The 21,450-nt window shown below is 38.3% G+C and overlaps 1 protein-coding gene and 1 long non-coding RNA gene across 4 annotated transcripts; one reads left to right on the top strand and one right to left on the bottom strand.

Annotated features, from left to right (window-relative positions):
• Positions 1-3,131: 3,131 nt before the first annotated feature.
• Positions 3,132-21,058, top strand: LOC130560851 (uncharacterized). Of its 3 annotated transcripts, none has more exons than XR_008963761.1 (4): positions 3,132-4,502; positions 18,441-18,814; positions 19,274-19,346; positions 20,929-21,058. It is a non-coding gene; the product is annotated as an uncharacterized LOC130560851 (long non-coding RNA). The 3 variants fall into 3 exon arrangements; XR_008963762.1 differs by having other exon boundaries at positions 18,441-18,938; positions 19,274-19,339; XR_008963760.1 differs by having other exon boundaries at positions 18,441-18,938.
• Positions 11,436-21,085, bottom strand: LOC130560845 (protein TUNAR-like). Its single transcript, XM_057344893.1, has 2 exons — positions 20,980-21,085; positions 11,436-15,642 (listed from the first exon to the last, which is right to left on the bottom strand). Exons 1-2 carry the CDS (start codon positions 21,049-21,051, stop codon positions 15,457-15,459), a joined length of 258 nt encoding a protein of 85 aa, XP_057200876.1. The 5' UTR covers positions 21,052-21,085; the 3' UTR covers positions 11,436-15,456.
• Between the last annotated feature and the right edge of the window lie 365 nt (positions 21,086-21,450).

Here is a 21,450-nt window from a genome sequence, read left to right as displayed (position 1 = left end):
CTCTCCCTCTCTCCCTCTCTCTCTCTCTCTCTCTCTCCCTCTCTCTCTCTCTCTCTCCCTCTCCAAACAAATATACACCAAGACAAGATAAATAGAACAATACTGCACAAACGTTACTAACGAACTTACAAAAACTCGACTTGACTAGGGCCTTCAACAGAACACTGGCACAGACAGGAACAGGTACAACCACAATGAACGAGAAAAGAGACAGAGAACACGAGGGCTTTTTGAAGGGCAAGACAAACGAGGGATAATGACACAACGCCGGTGAAGGTAATGGAACACGGACGGGAAGCAATACAGAAAACGAGAGGGGCGGGGCCAGTGACGAGACACTGGACAGAACGCATAATATTGTCAAAAGGGTAATAATATGTTTCTCTCCACACATAACCAAATGCTTTGCCATGGCTCTGCCACAGGACCAAGAAAAACATGACTAATAGAGGCAGAGCCATGACACATTCTATGTAAAAGCGAATGCTCACCCAGACCTGCCTGAAACGCCTCATGTAACCACACCCCGGCGAATCTACGTAACCTCGTAACATGATATGATTAAGACCGCCCAAATCTACACGTAGTTAAGGTGGGCGTAATTGTAAATCTCATTGTATCGTCTGTCAGTACAATTGAAGAGGAACCTGATGTTCCAAATATGGTCAGAGGCGTTACATTTCCGTGAAATGCTTACAGTATTTGACCAATCACTACGCACTGGTGAACTGGCCAATCACAGCACACCTCGCTTTTCAGAGCCATGAGCTTTGTTAAAAATCTGTGTGTTTCAGAGAGGCGGAGCAAAGAGGAGATACAAACATGCACGGTGTGTGGAAAATACAGCGTTTATCAACCTTAAATCCTGTTTACACATTACATCACATCTAAAACAAACCATAATATTCCTTTTAGCCGTGCCATATGACTCCTTTAATAACATATATGACATTATATTTACAAATGATTAAACCAATTTGCCTGTTCGTGACATCTGAACGTCGTTTCTTACCTTAAAACCGAAAGTAAACGGCTTTTCCTCGCGGAAGGTCTGCATTCGGTAAACATGAGCTTTTTTTTAAAAAAAAAGTCCAGTTTTTTTCTCATGTGGCAAGTAGCCGTGTAATAAGCGGGATAATGTACAAGCAGCCGGCTGTTATCGCGTAATAATCCCCTTCAGTGAGATACAAGACCCTCCGCTTCACCTGATCACACTGTCGGGGATTATTTCTGCCATAACAACCGGCTGCCTGGACATTAGCCCTCACATATCATAATAATAACAACTCATCTTTCTCATTATTTTAATCTTACAATTACGATTGAACATTTATAAACTTACATGTAGGCTATTACACTCTTACAGTACCAGAAATCTAACACCCTCTCTCTCTCAACAGGTATTGTTCTGGCTTTTGTAAAATCTAGTAACTTGACATTAGCACTTATTGCATTATTGCCCATGTGTGACATAATGTATCGCTTTATTGTTTCCTAAATTCTCTGTGAGTCACTTTGGATGAAAGCATCTGCTAAATGATTAGATGTAAATCTCTTACTGTCTTCATTATGTCTTCTAGACATCAGTGAGATTAAATAGAGAGCAAATGGAAACGTGTGCTCAAGTCTCATGTATTTCTCTTGAGAAAAAGAGTCAGAAACGTGTCTGTCATGAGAGTTTGAGAAGAGACGTCAACAATGTGTCAAACTGAGCTCAGATTTGTCAAGTCTGCAATCAAAAGTCAATATTATTGAAGATCTCAATATGAGAATATGAAATGTTATTATAAAATACATGAGACCCTGCAGAAGCCACACGTGTAAGATGTCACACTGACCCTTCATTTCTTATCTTGAGGCTATAGTTGTGTTTTATTCATGTTCGGTCTTCCTGGAGTCTCCTCACCGGGTGAGCGCAGTCGGACGTGACCCACCTTTCACATCACATTCAGCGTTTGCCGCTGAATCTGACTTCGCAGTGCTGACTACAACAGAAGTGAACATGTTTTCATGGCGTTTTACAACTCCACGTTCAGTTTTCTGTGATGTGAAATGACAGAAATAACATACAGAAGTCAATGTGAGTAACCTTGATTTAAATGTGAACTCACAGATGCAGTTTCACAGCTTACACCTTTACGCTCCAAACACTGAGGTTAATGTATCTTCCAATGTTTTTAATAATATTTTAATAATTTATGAGAATATCTGTGATGCATTCTTAAGTGTAAATGTTTCAACATAAAATAATGTTGTTTAATACGTATGAAATAATGTTTATCCCAATGTGTAACTGATGGTTTTAAAGTGACTCAGATTCTCTTGTGGTTTTAATTTCATTTGTGAGAGAAAAAGACTCAACGCATGATTTATCGATGTACAAAGCGGGAAAGATGAATGATCTCAAGAAGTCAAAATACTTGGAGTTAGTGACTCCGAACCACTGTAAACAAAACTAAAACCCTGTTGAAAAAAACAGCATAAGCTGGTTAGGTAGTTTGTACTGGTTTAAGCTGGTCATGAGTTGGTCATGTGCTGGTTTAAGATGGTCCAAAACCAGCTCAGGACCAGCTTGAACAAGCACATGACCAGCATAAACCAGCTCAGGACCATCTTAAACCAGCACATGACCAGCAAAAACCAGCTCAGGACCAGCTTAAACCAGGTCAGGACCATCTTAAACCAGATCAGGTCCATTTAAACCAGCACATGACCAGCTTAAACCAGCACATGACCATCTTAAACCAGCACATGACCAGCTTAAACCAGCTCAGGACCAGCTTAAACCAGCTCAGGACCATCTTAAACCAGCTCAGGTCCATTTTAAACCAGCACATGACCATCTTAAACCAGCACATGACCAGCTTAAACCAGCACATGACCATCTTAAACCAGCACATGACCATCTTAAACCAGCACATGACCATCTTAAACCAGCACATGACCAGCTTAAACCAGCTCAGGACCATCTTAAACCAGCTCAGGACCATCTTAAACCAGCAAATGACCATCTTAAACCAGCACATGACCAGCTCAGGACCAGCTTAAACCAGCAAATGACCATCTTAAACCAGCTCAGGACCATTTTAAACCAGCACATGACCATCTTAAACCAGCACAAACCAGCTACCATTCTTCAAAACCTACCTAAACCGCAGATGCTGTTTTTTTCAACGGGTAGTGTTGCTCACACTAGCAAACATCACTTATAATTAAATATTTAGTATAATTTTAAAAGGATCACGAAGACATCAAAACTAATGAAGGTTCATTCCATTCCTTTTGTCTCTTTGCTCTTGGGTCAAATCGAGTGTTTAAAGAGACATTTATGAATGTCTGATTCTGAACCGTCTCTCATTTAGATGCAAATGTGTTCTACAACACTTGCGCATTTATTCATCAAAAGAATCTCTCGGCCATCCATCTTGCATCATCAAATAAAGGACAGTCTGGGATGGGTGGCATGCGATGTCTTCATGTTTAATGCAGCGAGCGTCATTACGGGGCAGGAGCGATGTGTGCGTGTGTGTGTGTGTGTGTGTGTTAGTGTGTTGGTGTGTGTGTGTGAGCCCACTGTGAAACTTCTGTTCTGTTTGCACTTCTTGTGTTTGTTGCGCAGGTGAATAAAGCACGTGCACAGACGACTATCACAGAACTTCTGCCAGTGAAACAGCCAAACTGTGTACCGAGAACTTCCAAAACACAGTGCTTGTAGTTAGAGGAAACATTAAGTCAACTTATCTCAAACCCTCAACAGTCCACTAAAAACTCGTTCAGCTTAAAACGTCTCAATTATTTCTAATCAAATTCTTCTAATTCTTTCAAAACCATCTGTGCTTTTAGTTATTTGCATATGTGTAACATAAGTTTACGGTATCAGTTGAACTTTTTTTATACTTTTATTTTTTATGACTTTAGTGGACACGGATAATATAGTTAACATTAGATCTGAGCTGTGGAGGAGATGAAAGAGCAATTCTGTGGTTTGCCACTAGAGGTCAGATGCGGTTTATTTATGTCGACACGCTTCACAACGGTGTTTCCTTCTAACACCAAATCTGACATGACGAACTCACGTAATGAATCTCAGGTCATTTTAAGACTCAAATTTAAGATCGAATGCAATACATGCAAATGCATAAATTATGTGTGAAATACAAGCGAATAAGAGGTCGTCTTGCATTGCTACACACAAGTGGCCTAGGCTACTATGAATGTATTTAACGTTACCCGATATTTTAAAATGCACATATGCATCAAATGACGAGACCATTTTAAATGAAAAGGCCATTTAATCAGTGCATGCTTCACGTTTCTTATATATTTGCTCAAATAATCAGTCTTACCTTTTCAGAAGAGCAAATCTGAAACAGGAGGGCAGAATTGAGTTTCTCCAGCAGGGGGCGCTGTGATATAAGACACGTGTTTAAATCCACGACGACAACAACTGTGAAAACTGGGCTTCTACAGAAAAGACCGTGAAATCAAAGCGACACATGAAAGTAAGGCATTTTCCCTCTTGTCCTCGTCTCTGTCTCAGATGTGAGTCATGGTGCGAGCAAGATCTGTTCAATATGAGGCTTTCTTTGGTCCCTGTTGACCTCATTACAGTGTGACTTGAGTCAATGTCATTTTTATTTACCGCTTCATATAGAGGTGACTGTGCACGTTACATACTATTCATGCATGCATTTAGGGCCAAACTATGTCAAAATTGCAGTGTGCATGTTTTGTTGAATATGAAAGACAAACAAGTCAGATTTCCACCAGAATGAAGATGCTCTGTTTATCTAGTCTTGCTGTTAAATATAGCTTGTCTGCCATTTGCCTGTACAGTCAGTCAGTGTGTGAATTACACAGTAGTTTCAGTTTTGAAGAGAACTGTCAGAAGGCGGTTTTTATTCACTCGTTTTTGTGTCGTGACTTCTTTTCAAGCTGCTTTGTATTTTTGATGACGTCAGGATGTCGTACGTACCTTGCCGCTCACCGGACGGAAGCGTAATAATGTGATATACACGTTTTTATATTTTTGTATGTATCCATATTTTTGTGATAAATAAGATTAGTACTTTTCATTAAAGGTGCAGTTTGTAACAATTTTGCAGTAAAATATCCAAAAACCACTAGGCCAGTGTTATATATTTTGTTCAGCTGAGTACTTACAATATCTCAAAAACTACTTGTAAATCGTGAGAAAATCGCCATTCTAAAGAGTGACACGAGGCTGTGCAGTCGCCTGTCAATGGCGTCATATCCGCGTCACCCTTTGTTACCGCCTGTATTGACGTAGAAACCGCATGACAACAGCGTCGTGGACAAATGCAGAAGTAGTGTCTAGCGTCTAGCAAGCCACTAGCTTGTTTCGAGCAGTCACTTATTTATGGACCACAATTATACGCAACATTTATAAAACGTATTACTTCACATCATCCGCTAACATGATTTCTCGTTCCCGTCTCATTGATGGCCATCAGCAGTGGAGTTGAAGTAGGGCTGGGCGATATGGCAAAAAAGTAAACTCGATAGTTTTTTTCTATATTGATTCGATATGATATCGTTTATCGGCACAGCCCTAAATTGAAGACAACAGATCCCATCATTCCACGCTCCTTCACAGCGTCATCAAACTAGGCCATTGTTGTTGTTTTGATCGTGCGCCCTCTAGTGGTGGTTTTTACAAACTGTAGCTTTAAAGGTACAGTGCAGGATGTTTTGTATGAGCTATTAACAGAAATGCAATATAACATACAAAACTGTGTCTTTAGATGTGTATAAAAACCTTACGTAATGAAAAGTTATGTTTTTATTACCTTAGAATAAACCAGTTGTATCTACATAGGGAGCGGGCCTATCTACATGGAATTTGTTATGTTGCGCAGCCATGTTTTGTACAGTAAGCTCTACCGGACAAACAGCTCTACAGAGCGCGTTTCGTATATGTTGGTCTTCGTGTGTGTTTTTAGACGCAGCTTGCATCATCACTGAGTTGAAGACGCACAAAGTAGTAAGTCGTAGTACGGAGAGGAGGAGGAGAAGTCGTCGTCTAGCTGAAGCAACTGATTGTTCTGTCTTAGAAGTTTTGATAAAATGGAGGACCATGTGTATTGTGCACAAGCGCCGACAGAGCGTGAATCTCCGTCGTCAAAGAAGCGCAAACGTGATGCTGCCAGACGACTTAGAGACAAACGGCGGCAGAAATCCAGGATAAACATCGGTGTATCTATTACCAGATGGAAGGCACTGTTGAAAGACAAATGTTTTCAAGGCGACGCCGAAGTTGCCTGTTTTCTGCTAGACTGGTGAGATAATTCAACATTTTCAATGTTTCCACTTTTTCAATGTTTACCAAACAACTGTTTTGTTGAAACGGTAACGTTAGCATTTTATACCAATGGCCATATAACCTCCGAATAATAATGTTTTTCCGTCCCTGCGGTACGTACTCCGGTTGTTCCTGACTTTACAAAGGGGGAGACAAACGTCTACTAACTTACACCTAACTGCCTATGTCGCTGTCAGATCAAACGCTTTGAACAGCGTTGCTATTTACGATTAGCTAACTTTAGTTACTTCACTACTCTCAGCGTATACTAGATAGCACGCAAGAAATATATCTAAGTATAGAATTGTAACAGTAACTTTCGCAATAGAATACATGTTAAATGATTAATTACGTTAATATATTGCCTTACCTGCTTGTATCACTGCTATCCGCAGTCTCAGTAGACGACATCTTTTTTCACTGTTGCGGCCACCGTCGTAATTCGAAAGGGAGGGGTGGGCAAATGACTCAGAGATTCGTTGCAAAACTATAATACAACGCTAGTGGCCGCTGATTTTCAAGAACTGCGCCTTTAATTTGTAAATGACATGCAGTGCTCGAGCGGCCTGCTGTTGTTACGCGTTCTCTGTTTTCAAGTCACTAATTTCCCATTTGACCAGAGATTCAACAACGCATAGGCCTAACATTACTAGCTCACTTTACTTTATTATACTTGCATACAGTAATTAAGTAAAAAAAGAAGGTAGGTCTCTTTAGGGTGCTTATTTTAATACAGATGTATATTAGTTTAAAGTCGACATTGAAATTAAAGTTGAAATTGAAAATGACAAAGTCTATTTTTTCATGAAATATTGCAAATAGTTTATCAATGTGGGTCATTCTCTTTTTAAAATTTGTGTGCCCTCATTATCTTCAATTAAAATCTGAAAATGCACTTCCTTCCTGTAATGACTATCCATCTCAAATGACGTATGTTAGACTGCTTGGGCGGAGCATCTGTTAATTGTAGACTCAGTCTGCTGCCAGTTCCATTTCAAAATGCAACGGCTGTTTTTATACATCCAATCAAATCGCAAAGAGAGACGAAAGCCACGCCCACTATTTTTCTGATTAGAAATTTCATTTCACTCAGAAATGCTTCAAAATACGTAAGTAAAAACGATGAAAAGAAAAAGTGACTTCATCTAGTATTGATGTTTGTCAGTAATTCATCACTGTCCAAATGTCAAGCCCAACAAACGAGCTCCTGTTAGATTATGACAACACTTTCATAACTCCCTGCACAAGCTCATTCAGCGCTAAAAGCATCAGACTGTCATTTAGTCAAACTCACTTAACTTCAGTTTTAACGGATCTTAGTATCTTATGATTGGACGTATGTTAAAATCTTATATTTAAATTTACATCATCGTTTATATGCAAGAAAGTGTCCTGTGTCCAATTTTAAAGTGGTTTGTCAATTACCCATCTCATATTAACACAGAATGCATTTATCTAGATCTTCTTAAGGTGTAATGTTGGTACTCTTACCAGACTTTTCTCTTTAACTTTTTAATTTTCTTGCTTATTATTCAGATGTCTGTGATCCTCTTTTGTCACTTGGATTTGGGATTTGTCATGGGTATCAGCATCTCTGGTACAGATCAGGATTTGTCGTTCAGTGCTTGAAGAGGTTTTGCAAGGGACGAAATGTGTGCAGTGCCCATGAAATTTATGTTAGACGCGCGGCTCTCCGCAAAATCTTTTCAGTCGACTAACTCGGCCAGACAGAAGCACGGGATGATCTGTAATGTCCTTCTGATGAAACCAGCGCCTCCATCACCTCACAGGTGTGACATAACCGGCCCGTTTGTAAAGAGATGAGATGAGTTTTCACTACAGTACCGAGATTTCCAAAATGACAGAAAGCTACGTTCAGAAAAGCTTTTCACTCGTAGTTTAGATTTTAATTACATTTTCTTTTTTATGCTGCCTTCACCCGCTAGTACCTCAGAACACATGCACAAAAACAAACCTTTTTTTTGGAGCTTTCTGATTGGCTAGATGGCAACAACCCATCATCCAATCACACCTGATATTTAGTTTCCGTAATTTCTTGTTTATGGTTATAATGACGGGGGTCATTTTTTACCATGAAACAAAATAAGAATGCTCTTTTGAAATACCCGTGTGACCTAAAGTGAATCAAGTTTTTGCAAACAATGTCATGATACTGTCCTTCTTGTCCTTAGTTTTCTAGTTTTGTGGACAGGGTCGTGACAGTACCATGTCTTGTGTGTGTGTTGCGTCCTGTGTGGAGACACGTGGCTGTTTGTTATGGCATTGCGCCACGTGTCCTCCTGTCTCATGCTTTGGCCCCGCCCCCTTGTTTCCCCATTATCTCTCCTTAGTGTATGATTCCTGTCACCTGCCTGTCACTAGCCCTTGTTGTTGCCAGAGTCCAGCCCCGGTCCGGCAGTGGTGCCGGAATCCAGCTGCGGGCACCCAGTCCGGTGTGTTGCATCCTGTGTGGAGACACGTGGCTGTTTGTTATGACATTGTGCCACGTGTCCTCCTGTCTCGTGATTTGGCCCCGCACCCTTGTTTACATTTACATACATTTACATTTATTCTTTTGGCAGACGCTTTTATCCAAAGCGACTTACATTGCATGATACTATACATTTGTATTTGAGTGTGTGCAATCCCTGGGTTCGAGATAATGTTTCCCCATTATCTCTCCTTAGTGCATGATTCCCATCACCTGCCCGTCACTAGCCCTGTGTAATTATCCCTTGTTAGTAGTGGTGTAACGGTTCTCGGTAAAAAGTTGAACCGCACGGTTCTCAACCAACTGTTCGGCACTTCTTAAATCTGACGACGCATTTATAATGTGGTTCGTTAAAAATTATAATGCGTAAAACAGACAGAGTTCAGCTAATGCATGTTTGTCGACGGATACACATTTAATACCTACAACAAATCAAATAACGTAGACAAATTTCAAAAGGATTGACGTCTGCTGTAATATGACCAGTCATTTCTGCTTTCATCACCCGGGTGTTGTGAGCGCGCGAGTGCAGGTGAGACCTGAACAGCACATGTTGCTGTTTAAACTACACTCATTCAAGCCTCGACAATTTAAACATTTAAGTGCAAGATGATGCAGAAGAAAACTTGAAAAGATCCGAAGCGCGCATAAGAGAAGTCTCAGACATGGCGCAAATATTGAGTTGTCTTTGAAGCGCTTAAACGGACAGATTCACACACGAAGTAGGTCAACATGCCCCTTTTGTCGAGCATCTTAACAAACATAGTAGTTATGTCTTAAGTGAACGGACGAAAAACAACGCATGTGTACAGTATCAGTGTACTGGATGTGTTTCATTTCTCTTAAAGCGACAGCAGCATATTCCTGCTGTCTGTTCAAATTCAAGGAAATCACTCACTGCTTGTGACTCAATAACTTCAATTATGATTCATCTTTATTTCATTTCTACATATGCAATGTTATGTTTTATTTGATTACTTTCTACCTTAAAAGGTATATATACAGTATCTTATTTAATTTTCTGCTTTGCTCTGTTGTTTTATTGGTGCTGTTACATGTAGCTTGATTATTTGTTCTTATTTGTATTTGTCAGTAGTCCCTTTTACCTGAACATAGCACGAACCGAACCGAATCGAATCCGTGACCATAAAACCGTGACACAAACCGAACCGTTACACCCCTACTTGTTAGTGTTCCCCTTTATTAAGACCTAGTTCCCTCTGTCCTGTGCCTGTTCGTTTTGTAACCTTTGTAAGCCTTGTGTACCTTGTAATCTTTGTGACTTTGTATAGATTCTACGTCCTAGTCCCCTATCCTTGTTTTGTCTGCCGTGTTATTTGGTTTATTCATTTTAGTTATTTTGTACCCTCTCTGTTTTGCCCCCTTGTGGGAAATGTTTTGTTTAAGTCTTGTTTATAGTTAGTTTTTGCTCCCCGTCGTGGGTTTTTGTTGTGTTTTGTTAAATAAAAGTCTTTTTTCGTTAACCCCTTGTTGTCTGCACCTCGGTTCTGCCTCCAATCCTGACAAACAAATGTAATTTCTTGAGAGACTTCACGATTGTTTTTCATCATGAGTCTCGTGTATCGCTCTCAGATGGTAATAATAATTCATTTCTTAATAAATCCCCTGTAGTTTGTTCATGATGAAGATATTTTATGAGACATCTGGATGATTTGAATGAAGGTAAAACAAAAGATGAGAGAAAGGCCCGTGGGCTGTTTCTGCAGCTGTGAATCTTCGCTTGACTGAATCATTTCACATATTCACACTGGAAGACTTAAGCTGTTTTTTGCTTCTTTCTCTGAAAAGGATTTTATTCCAGTTCACTTTAAATCCAAAATTATTTTGACATGAACACAACCAAAAGCATACAATGAAGGATTAAAGTCCCTGTGAACTGGACGTTGCGATCGTTTTTTACTTCGGTATTTTGAAAAATGGAATTTCTAATGAGAAAAATAGTGGGTGTGGCTTTCGTCTTTCTCTGCGATTTGATTGGATGTGTAAAAACAGCCGTTGCATTTTGAAATGGAACTGGCAGCAGACTGACAGTTGAAGGGGAGGAGTTAACGGAAGCTCCGCCCAAGCCGTCTAACATACGTCATTTAAGATGGATAGTCGTTACAGGAAGGAAGTGCATTTACAGATTTTAACTGAAGATTATGAGAGCACACGCATTTTAAAAAGAAAGTAACCCACATTGATCAACTATTTACAACAAACGCTGCAATATTTCATGAAAAAATAGGCATTATCATTTTCAATTTCACTGGGACTTTAAAATATAATTTGCCATCTGTTCTTTATATCTGGTTTTACATGTGACGGTCAGATCTGTTTTATATCGTCCAGGGATGTATGTGGGTCACTCATCTTGGTTTTAATATTGGAACTCGCCCCATCACAATGTCCTGACATCAAGTTTTACAGAAATAATGAACATTTGTGTCCCTGAGGAAAGTTGGTTCCCTGGTAGGAAAATGACATGGCTTACATTTTTGGAAATTGCTCAGTAAACTACTTGTTGCTAGGCAACGGTGCTCACTTGCTCATCGGCTATCCTCCCCCTGTCGTGAGTGTATTTTGGCTACGAGAGTGTCATGGTGTTGTGTGGATGGATTCGTTTACTGTGAAACTCAATTTGTTTTTTTTTCTGTATTGTTATAATTAAGATGTGGATCCCTCATTCTTTTACATTTGAAAGAACAGTTGTTCAAACTTTATAGTAACATTGGTGTGAATGTACACGGCTGGTTTGTGGTGTGCACATAAAAAGCTACCAATATTACATGATCAAATACATAAAAAAAGAGTTTTAGTTCAAAGGAGGATTCATGTGATGTTTATCATTCTGTCCACAAACATAGAAATAAATGTAAAACCTGAATGAAAGTCAACCAGATCAAAGTCAATATTAGGATTTGACATGATTCCCACAAGCAGTTTAACTGAATCTGTTCAACAGAAAGACATGAAATGTCCATAACTTTTTAAAATACATTCTCATCGCGTGATGGTCAGAAATCAATGCATAAACTGCAACAGAGAAACAAACAAAAACAAACAAACAGTTTGATTATATGTAGCGTAAGATTATTTAGCAGAAAACAGGCACTTTATGCATTGACTGCTGGATGTCATTAATCTGTTGACATGATGTACATTCATTTCTTCTGCAAACATCCTTGCAGCTTTTGTGCTTTTATCAACATTAGTACAAGTGACTTTAGGAAAATAACAAAAGTACAAATCGTTGAAACTCTTTGTGTTGTTTTGTGGACTTTGTGTTTACTTTCAATGTAGCAAAATGTATTTGACGTCTCTTAAGGCAATGCAGCTTGTTTGTATGCTAAACGTCAACGGTGTCAGTCTGTTTTCTAAGAGCTCCAAGTGAAACATCGAGAAGTAGCAGTATATTTTACACGTAGAACTTCAAAGGTTAGAAAAACCTTCAACCCCTCAGTCCTAAACTTTAAGATGCACAATCGATAAACGCTAAAGTGCTAAACAAACGTTATCGATAGAAGGTAAATATATTGCACAAATAAACACTTGAAACTTGTTCTAAATCTCACATCTACTCAGTTTTACAACATGACACAGAATGATACACAAACAATATAAATGATGAATGTACTTCTCAAACAGTGTTGGGTGTAACTAGTTACTAATGGCTGGAATACACTACACGACTTTTAAAAACTAGGCATCACACACTTGCCGACTTTGTAAATGGTTAAGGCTTTTTTGGGAGGATGATTTAGGCTGGGTTTGTAAAGCGATTAGGTTTATATAGATATAAAAGTGGGCAATTGCGGGAATAGGTATTTTAAAATCTTTTGTCAATATAAAGCATTTACATTTGTTCCTTTTATACAAGGTTTTTGTTTTCCGTTGCTTTTTTTTGGTCAAATCTGGCAACACGCGTAACCGCTCACATCCTGTGATTTCTCACGCCGCACATACAGAGTGACGTCTCTGAGGCACGTTTAACTGTGGTACTGTGTAGATACACGCGGTATGTGTTGTAAAATCGGCCCAAAATATCAAACATACTAGGGATGGGCGATATTATATCGTTTGCGATATACCGATAGAAATTCCCCACACGATAGGAATTAGTCTTCCCGCGATATAAACGATAAATTCTAGTTGATGACGTATTTCTTTGTGAGACCCATTCACAGCTCATATGTGAAGTGAAAACGGGTATAGCGGAGGGCGGACGTGAAGCTGAGAAAGAGTTTGCACTAAAGCTCTAAATCTCGTTTAGGTTGGCACTGTAGATGCATCCGAGTTCACGTTTAGTTTCACTTTCGTTTTATTTAATTCGTTTAAGTATTCGTTGATAGTCATAATACGTTACACCACAACATTTAGTTTGTCTAAAAGTATTTATTTAAACATTCGTTAGATGTTATGTGCGCGTGCGCAAATAGTTAAGTATGATTTCTTGCCTGTTATATACAGGATGAACGGAGCGTCCCGTGCGCAGCTCGCGCCACATGTGCTCTCACAGCGACACAGCGCGCACAGCACTGCTGCCTGTTCACATACAGTACACATGCGAGTTTGTATTACGTTATTTCTCTCTGTTCTCTTTCTGTAGCGCGAGTCATAGACAGATTCAGTGTATGTTGCTGTGAGAAGAGAAGGTTCACACAGTTCAAGAGAGAGTGATTGACAGCGTGATGATCGATTGTTTCCACCCAACAATAGAATATATACAGTTTTAGGTATGACATGATGTGTTTATTGAGCTTTAGTTCATTTAACTTTTCTTTACTACAACCTTTTGAAGTCGAATCTCACTATTATATTTTATATTTACAAAAATACTGTAGGTATATTTTAGGAGCTGTTTGATTTGGGGTAAGTTTTACTTTTTGATGATATTTGTTTTTCTGAGGGTCTAGACTACATGCAGATACTATCACTTGACGCAAACAACAGCGGTGGATGGCGTTATGGATATATCGTCATTTTTATAGTTATCGCAACAAATACCAGGAATTATCATGATAGAGTTTTAGGGCCATATCGCCCATCCCTAAAACATACCCATATACCCATCATCAACTACACAACTTTCTGAGAAAGTCTGCGCCGACTGGCCAAAATCGGCAGGCATTCTGCAACAACTGACGACTTACCCAGACTGGAAATCTGGGCAAAAATCTGCATAAAAGTCAGGTAGTGTATTTCAGGCTTAAGTAATTAGTTACTGTAATTTAATTACTTTTCCCTTGAAAAGGTAAAGTAAGGGATTACTATTGGTTTTTCTGTAATTTAATTACAGTTACTTCTGATGTAATTGAACTAAATACTGTGTGTAATATACAGTATGTGTGTGCAATAGTGGAATTGACATCAAAATTCAAAGTCTAACTTTAAAATCTGTGCTTTAATGTATAATTCTCACATTTGTAATACTTTGGTCAGTTAATAAGAGTACTTTATGTAGTTTAATATTATTTATTTGAATGAATTAAAAGAGTCGTTTCATGTCTATCCTTGAATCACTTAACTAATCAAAGTTGATGTAGGATATAGAAAGTAATTAGTAAAAAGTCATTAAATACTTTTTGGAGAGAGTCATTTGTACAGTAATCTAATTACACTATTGAATATGTAACTAGTAACTAGTAATTCGTTATTTTTTCAGAGTAACTTACCCAACACTGTTCTCAAAGATGTATTAAACTCTCAGATTTATGTAAAAGTTCCTTGTGGCACTATTAAAGGGACAGTTCACTCTAAAATTAAAAGTATGTAATCTTTTACTCATTCTCATGTCATTCCAAATCTGTATGAGTTTCTTTTTCCTTCGGAACACAAGAACGTTCAAATTCGCTAGTTGCACAAGATGGTGCCTGTGAACTTTTGAGACGCCAGAGTCGGCAGAGTAATTTCCGGTCGTATAACACTGTATGGGAAAAGGAGGATTTATTGGTGTTTTTTAGATAAAAAAGAAGAAAGTTATATACTGTATATATCAGCGATATGACAGATCCTCTTTACATTGCTGAGCACTTCGTTAAGCCAAAACAACTCGATAGTGTAATGTCTGCCGACTCTGGCGTCGCAAAAGCTCACCGGTGCTATCTTGTGCAACTAGGCCATTAGACAACATTGAACCTCATCGACTTACATTGTATGAACACAAAACCACCGAGACATTTCTCAAAATATCTTCTTATGTGTTCTACTGAAGAAAGAGTCACAAACATATTTTGTGGAATAAATGATGACAGAATTTGTTTTTTGGGTCTCATTAATGAGAAATATCTATCAAGGTCTGAATCAATGCTCAGGTCTAATAATATTGTGAGGAAAAGAGATGTGTACGTTTGAAATTCTGACGGGTGCAGTTGTCGGAAGATCTCTTGTAGAGTCTGTAAGAAACGTCACCTCTTCAAGATCTGCATCATGCATAGAGAAACCCTCCTGATCTTGTGTGCGTTGATCATGCATATGTACAGTTTATGAACCTCCTCTGTGTTTCCAGCAGTGTCCGGATCGATGAGTGAACGCACACGCGTCTCTGTGCTCTCCCGCTGGACCGGCCCGGTTTATCCATCCTGAAATCTCTCCACCAGTCATAGCGAAGTTCAGAGATCTCTAAGTGTTTGTGTTGTGACTGTTACAGGGTTGTGTAGATGTACACAAAGATGATGACGATTAGATTGAGGATAGTCCCGATAATCCCCAGCATGGCCAGAATGGATTCCTCTTTACTTTCCTTGTCTTGAATTCTCTTTTCCTCCTCACTCACAGCAGTGTTTATCATTTTCCTCGGTGAAGTCTGTGATTTTCCTTTCACACCAGTCTGGAAAAAGAGACACAAGCTGATCATCAGGCGATAGTTAAGACAGATTTGATTTGAATCAACATTTCGGTAAATTTCGCATGTTTAAAATACCACGAATTAAGAAATACAAAGATTAACATCCCTTCCCACATTAGTGATCCAAACATGTTTTTCTAAGGGGGTATTTTTATCTTTTGTGTAAGATACTGTATAATATACTTCACATTAATACACACTTATAAATACTGTAGTATTACCAGTGTACTGTGAAAAAAGAACAAAATCAGCAGTCGCGTACCCTATAAACAAATGCCTCGTCTGTATCTTATTGCTCACTCAGTTTTTCCTTCATCTTTTACAGAGTTATGATTTATTAAGAGCCATGAAAGAGATTTGTCATCAAAAATACATTCGTTCCTATAGTTCCCTGAATAAAACATAGTAACTGCTGGAAAATATGGAAAAAGTTGAGAAAGATTGAGTTTTATCATGTGTTTCATGAGCAACAGAAGAAGAGATTTAGAGACGCGGTCAGTCTGCTGAATGTGTCTTTGTGTCTGCTGACAGTCGTTTGTGTTTCAGGTTTGTGCTGAATGTTCAGTGCATCGGTCTGTTTCTCACTGATGTTTTCAACAGTTAATGACTCTCTAAGTGTCCCGTGTTTTCTGTTACAGGCAGTGTTAGAATTGTGTCAAAGCTTTTGGGGGGCCCCCAAACCAGCCCTAAAAAAAAGAAAAAAGACAATGCTGCCAGTACAAGCATCAATCACATGATCGTTTGGATCACAGTAATTTAACCACATTACACGCATTAATGTCCTTAAAACCTTAATAATCCATGAAAAGAGATCCACACGAGGGAGAGGTTGAATATATTTCTTGATTATTTGCAGTGACCATGCTATCGATCTTGCTGTTAATTTTTATTCACAAAAACGAATTTCTTAAGATTTTGCCTAGGTTTGATGTCTTTGAGATTTCGATTAGTGTAAAATCTCTTAAACTTACTGATAACAGTTAGAATAACACTTTTAAAAAAAAAAGTATGATAATCTTACTAAGTGAGATTTTTCTTTCCTTTTTCTTTTCCTTATTTATTTATATTCTTGTTCTTTATACTACTGTAATGCAGCGCTGTTGCATATCAAAATTATAGTAACTGTTGAGTTTTAAGATAAACGATTTCAATATGAGAGGATCCGCACGCTGCCAGTGCTCTGTCTGAACATGTCTTCATTTTAATTTGCGTCTTATGAAGTTTGGACAAATGACGGACAATAGTGTTTTGTTTTAGGTATGATAATTTGACAAAAAATAAGAGTTTTTAGTAGTCTAGTTTTAGACCTTATGAGGGATCCCTTAAGGCTTATGAGGGGTCCGGGACCATTAAAACCTCTGATGCGATTGCTCTGTTTGTGCTGATGATTCTCAGCTCGCATACAAATAAACTCTGGTGCAGTTCAGCTAAAATGTTAATGCAACACAGACCATGTAAAAAAGACATTAAAATCAACCAAAAACAACCAAGTGATGTCACAAGATGCAACCCTAAAATCACGCCAATTTCTGGTTCAAACGTTTCGATCAAACATACATAATTGTCTATATTCTATATTGTATATTGTGTTTTTGATGTTTTGTACATTGCCTATTTCCATATTATTGTATATTATTATTATTTTTTTATCATCTGTGTTCTGTCCTGTTGCTGTCTTTCTGGTGCACTGTGGAGCTTCTGTCACTATAACAAATTCCTCGTATGTGGAAACATACTTGGCCAATAAAGCTCATTCTATTCTATTCTATTCTGTTCTGTTCTGTTCTGTTCTATTCATGTCTTGGAATTTTAAGGTTCTATCTGCGTTCTGGGCCGTTTTGAGAGAACGAGCATTCTATTTGACTATGTTGAAAAACCCGGTAACACTTTATGTATAATGCATTATAAGGGGTTACTAAAGGGTATGATGCATTATAATTGTTCATAATGTGTGTTGTAATACATTAAATGTTGCTTTTAAATGAATTATAGGCAAATTAAAGATGCAAAGTGTAACAATGAATTGATAGTTACAATTATTCATAAGACATTGCAATGCATTATAACGTGTATCACGAGGCATAATTAATATATGAAAACTAATTTTATAATGCATTATGTATATATACGCTTTAAGTTTTCCCTTTTTGTTTTCGTTAAAAAAGTCCCAAAATGTGCACAATGTCAAGAAAAAACATCACATAATGAAAATAAGTTGTCACAGAATAAGAACGTGTCAATAACAATCGCAGATAGAACCTTATAATTCCATGGACACTTATGAGCTCTGCATGAGTTCTGAGAGAACCCGGAACCACAAGCGTGAAACTCCAAAATCATCGTAAGAATCTGATTTAGTCTTCATTTTGAATTAGGTTTCTGTGGAAATGGGCTCCTTTTCAACTGCTGTCGAGTGTTGATTTTATTCTGCAGGTTAAAAGCGGAAGGATTTTGTTCAGCTCGTCATTTGTTTAAAGTAAGAATATGACGTTGTTTTAAAACAGATTGTGTTGATGATAAATGTGCTATACCGTTGTGTGTAATGCATAATAGGGTCTGTACAATATGCATGTAGTTCTAGTAGCGGCAGATCTGAGTTGTGGTATTAGAGATGGAGTCATTGAGCTAGTTTTGTTGTCAACCCAATAAACCAAACTTGGCTCTAGCTGTAGACGTTGGCATGACATTTTAAAACGAATGAAAAATGGTCCATTGCTGTTTAAAAAGACATTGCATGGTTTTGGCATAAAACCGATCATCCTTGTGTGTTTTGTCTGAAGGTTCTGAGGAAGGTCATCTATGTGAGTGTTGAGCAGGGCTTTCCTCAAACTGAACCCTCCTGTCATCCACTGGATGTGCACTCATGCGTGTGGACAACTGCTGGGCTCTGATAGAACACACGCTTTCCAGTGTCACACACGCCAGAACGAGATGTTGGAAGCGGCTTCACTGGAAACAGCAGCTGCTCTCGGATCAGACGGGGACTGGAGGATTTCCAGAAGCACTTTCCCAGCAGGCCTGTTGGGACGAGTCCACCGTGAGCCGGCCAAACTCTGGGACATCCGTTCAACAACACTGAACCACGAGGAAGTCAAGCAAATCCCTCGAACCAGACTTCAGAATTAACAGCCGGCTGTCAGGGTGGATATTAGAGGTGATGTGTGTTATTTGTTTATGTTTTATTTAGTAGTTCAGATGTCTGCCGCAGGTCTCAAAAGACTCAAATATGTGAGTAAAAACCACCTGGAGCAGAAAAAATCTAGCAGTATGGACTTTATGTAAGTGAACTTAAACTTTTCAATGGTATTGCAGTGTAAACAAGTATTTGTGTTGTTGTTGGTTCAACTTAACAATGGTTGCCTTACATTTTTAAGTTAATTCAACAAGCTAACTTAATGAATTAGGGTGTGAGTTGACTAAACTCGTTGCGTTGACTAATATTTCTAAGTTGCATTAACTCAAATTTGAAGGCAACCAGGTAACTTATTTTTACAAGTTGATCCAACAATTTTTTTACAGTGTATATATAAATAATAAAGCGAAACTGAATAATTGTGTTAAATGTACAATACATTTTATGAGTTTCGACCAATCAGAGTTATTATTTCAATAGGGATGTTAAAGGCGTCGCTGTGGAAACGTCAAACCTGACTTCAGCTTTGGGGCGCACACAACATTGGTAAATGGTAAATCCTTTCCACTTGAATTATTCCAGGCGCAGAAAATGTCTGAAGATGTTAATGTGCTCTGACAGCCGGTGTTGCTTTAGGTGTTGTTTTAAAATGGAGTTCAAAGAAACAGATCACTCTTGAGTAAACACATGTTACATAAAAAAATAATAAACCCACAGGTCCAGCGTCTCTGTGTTTGTTCATCGATATCAAACCATCATGACGATCTGTACTCTATATTTCTGACGCAATTCATTTCTTCTCGGTAATTTTCTCTTGTTTTCCAATACAAATATTTATATTCTTAAATTCAGATGCATGTAATGACATATATTACAGGACATATGTTGTTAAGCGCATTGGCAGATAAACTGAGTCATTTTTAGAAAACAACACTTAAAGGAACAGTTCATCCAAAAATAAAAATTCTGTCATCATTTACTCACTCTCAACTTGTTCCAAATGTGTATAAATGTCTTTGTTCTGATGAACACAGAGAAAGATATTTGGAAGAATGCTCATAGCCAAACAGTTCTTGGACCCCATTGACTACAATAGTAAACAATGACAATGGCGGTCAAAAGTGCCCCAGAACTGTTTGCTGTCCTACATTCTTCAAAATATCTTCTTTTGTGTTCAACAGAACAAAGACATTTATAAAGCGATTTCTTTTCTTACTATTGGAGTCAAGGGTGCCCCAGAACTGTCAGTTGCGAACAATCTACCAAATATCTTTCGTTGTGTTCATCAGAACAGAGGGATTTATACAGATTTGGAACAATTTAAAGTGATAGTTCACCCAAAAATGAAAATTCTCTCATCATTTACTCACCCTCATGTTATTTCATACCTGTATAAATTAAAGATATTTGGAAGAGTGTTAGCAATTTTCAGTTCTGGAACATCATTGACTGCCATAGTAGGGAAAATTAAATGGTAGTCAAAGGTGCCCCAACACGGTTTGTTCTCCAAAATTCTTCAAAATATCTCATTTTGTGTTTAACAGTAGAAAAAAATATACAATATATTTTTTCTACTATGGTATTGGAAGATGTCCCAGAACTGAAAATTGCTCACCAGAACAAAGACATTTATACAGATTTGAAACAACCTGGTGGTGAGTAAATGATGACAGAGTTTTCATTTTTGAGTGAAGTATCGCTTTAACATCTTAAAGTAATTTTGCTTATGAAATAATTGTATCTTGATTTAAGAATGTTTAGATGCTTGTACTGGAGAACAAGACAAAATCCTGAGTAAGAATTTTATTTTTCCAGTGTAACGAAGAAATCATTTCTGCTCTAAATTTGATAAAAGTAGAAACACAAATAGAGAGTGTTAGTGTTTAATGCTTTACAGAATAAACCGTCTTCTACATTCAAATGACCAGGTTGAATTGATTTCTGTATTAGACAGCAGCTAGATCTAGATCTTTACTTCTGGATCAATATTAACACGTCTGGATAGACGCAGAATATCTCGTGTGAATGTGTCAGAAGTTTACTCTTCATGAAGTAGAAACTTAACTCATCACTTTTCAACGTGAAAATGACTGCTCTATATAGAGTATTCTTCCGTGACTTTGTTTCTTCTGCAGACCGAAGTCCGGTTCGTCTGGTTCGGGGTTGTCAGATGGGATTGGTCTTACCTTGCACAGCATCAGGATGAACCTAACATGGGACATGCGGGAGATGATGGTTTTTCTGAAGCACGCAGACATCCCTGACAACCGAGAGAGAAGTCGTGTCCCCACATGTCAGCTTTAGCTCACGGAGCGCTCTCCAGCATCCCAGCCATCTGACGTTTGTCGATTCTCCCGGCGTTTTCCCTCCCGCGTTCATCTCACTCGTGTGTGAGTTCAGCTGTCATAAGTTCCTCGTGCGAAACGCTCCGTCTCTCTTCTGCTCGCAAAAACGAACAGAACACGAGAGTGAAGGCTAGAGGGCGGGCGCGATCACGTGCCAAGTTTATCTCCCTCTTTTTTTTCGCTTTTTTTTTAAATTAGACAGAGATCCAATAAAAAAACGACATGATCTTTTTTCTTCAAGCTTTGTGTAGGTTCTCAAAGAGTTTCTGATCTTCTGTGTAGTTAAAAAAACAATGAAACCTAGGACATGTG

Source organism: Triplophysa rosa, linkage group LG10 (genome assembly GCF_024868665.1).
Source record: "Triplophysa rosa linkage group LG10, Trosa_1v2, whole genome shotgun sequence".
In the NCBI taxonomy this organism is placed as follows: domain Eukaryota; kingdom Metazoa; phylum Chordata; class Actinopteri; order Cypriniformes; family Nemacheilidae; genus Triplophysa; species Triplophysa rosa.
Note: the sequence above shows the minus strand (reverse complement) of the source record. Positions and strands in the feature narration are given on the sequence as shown.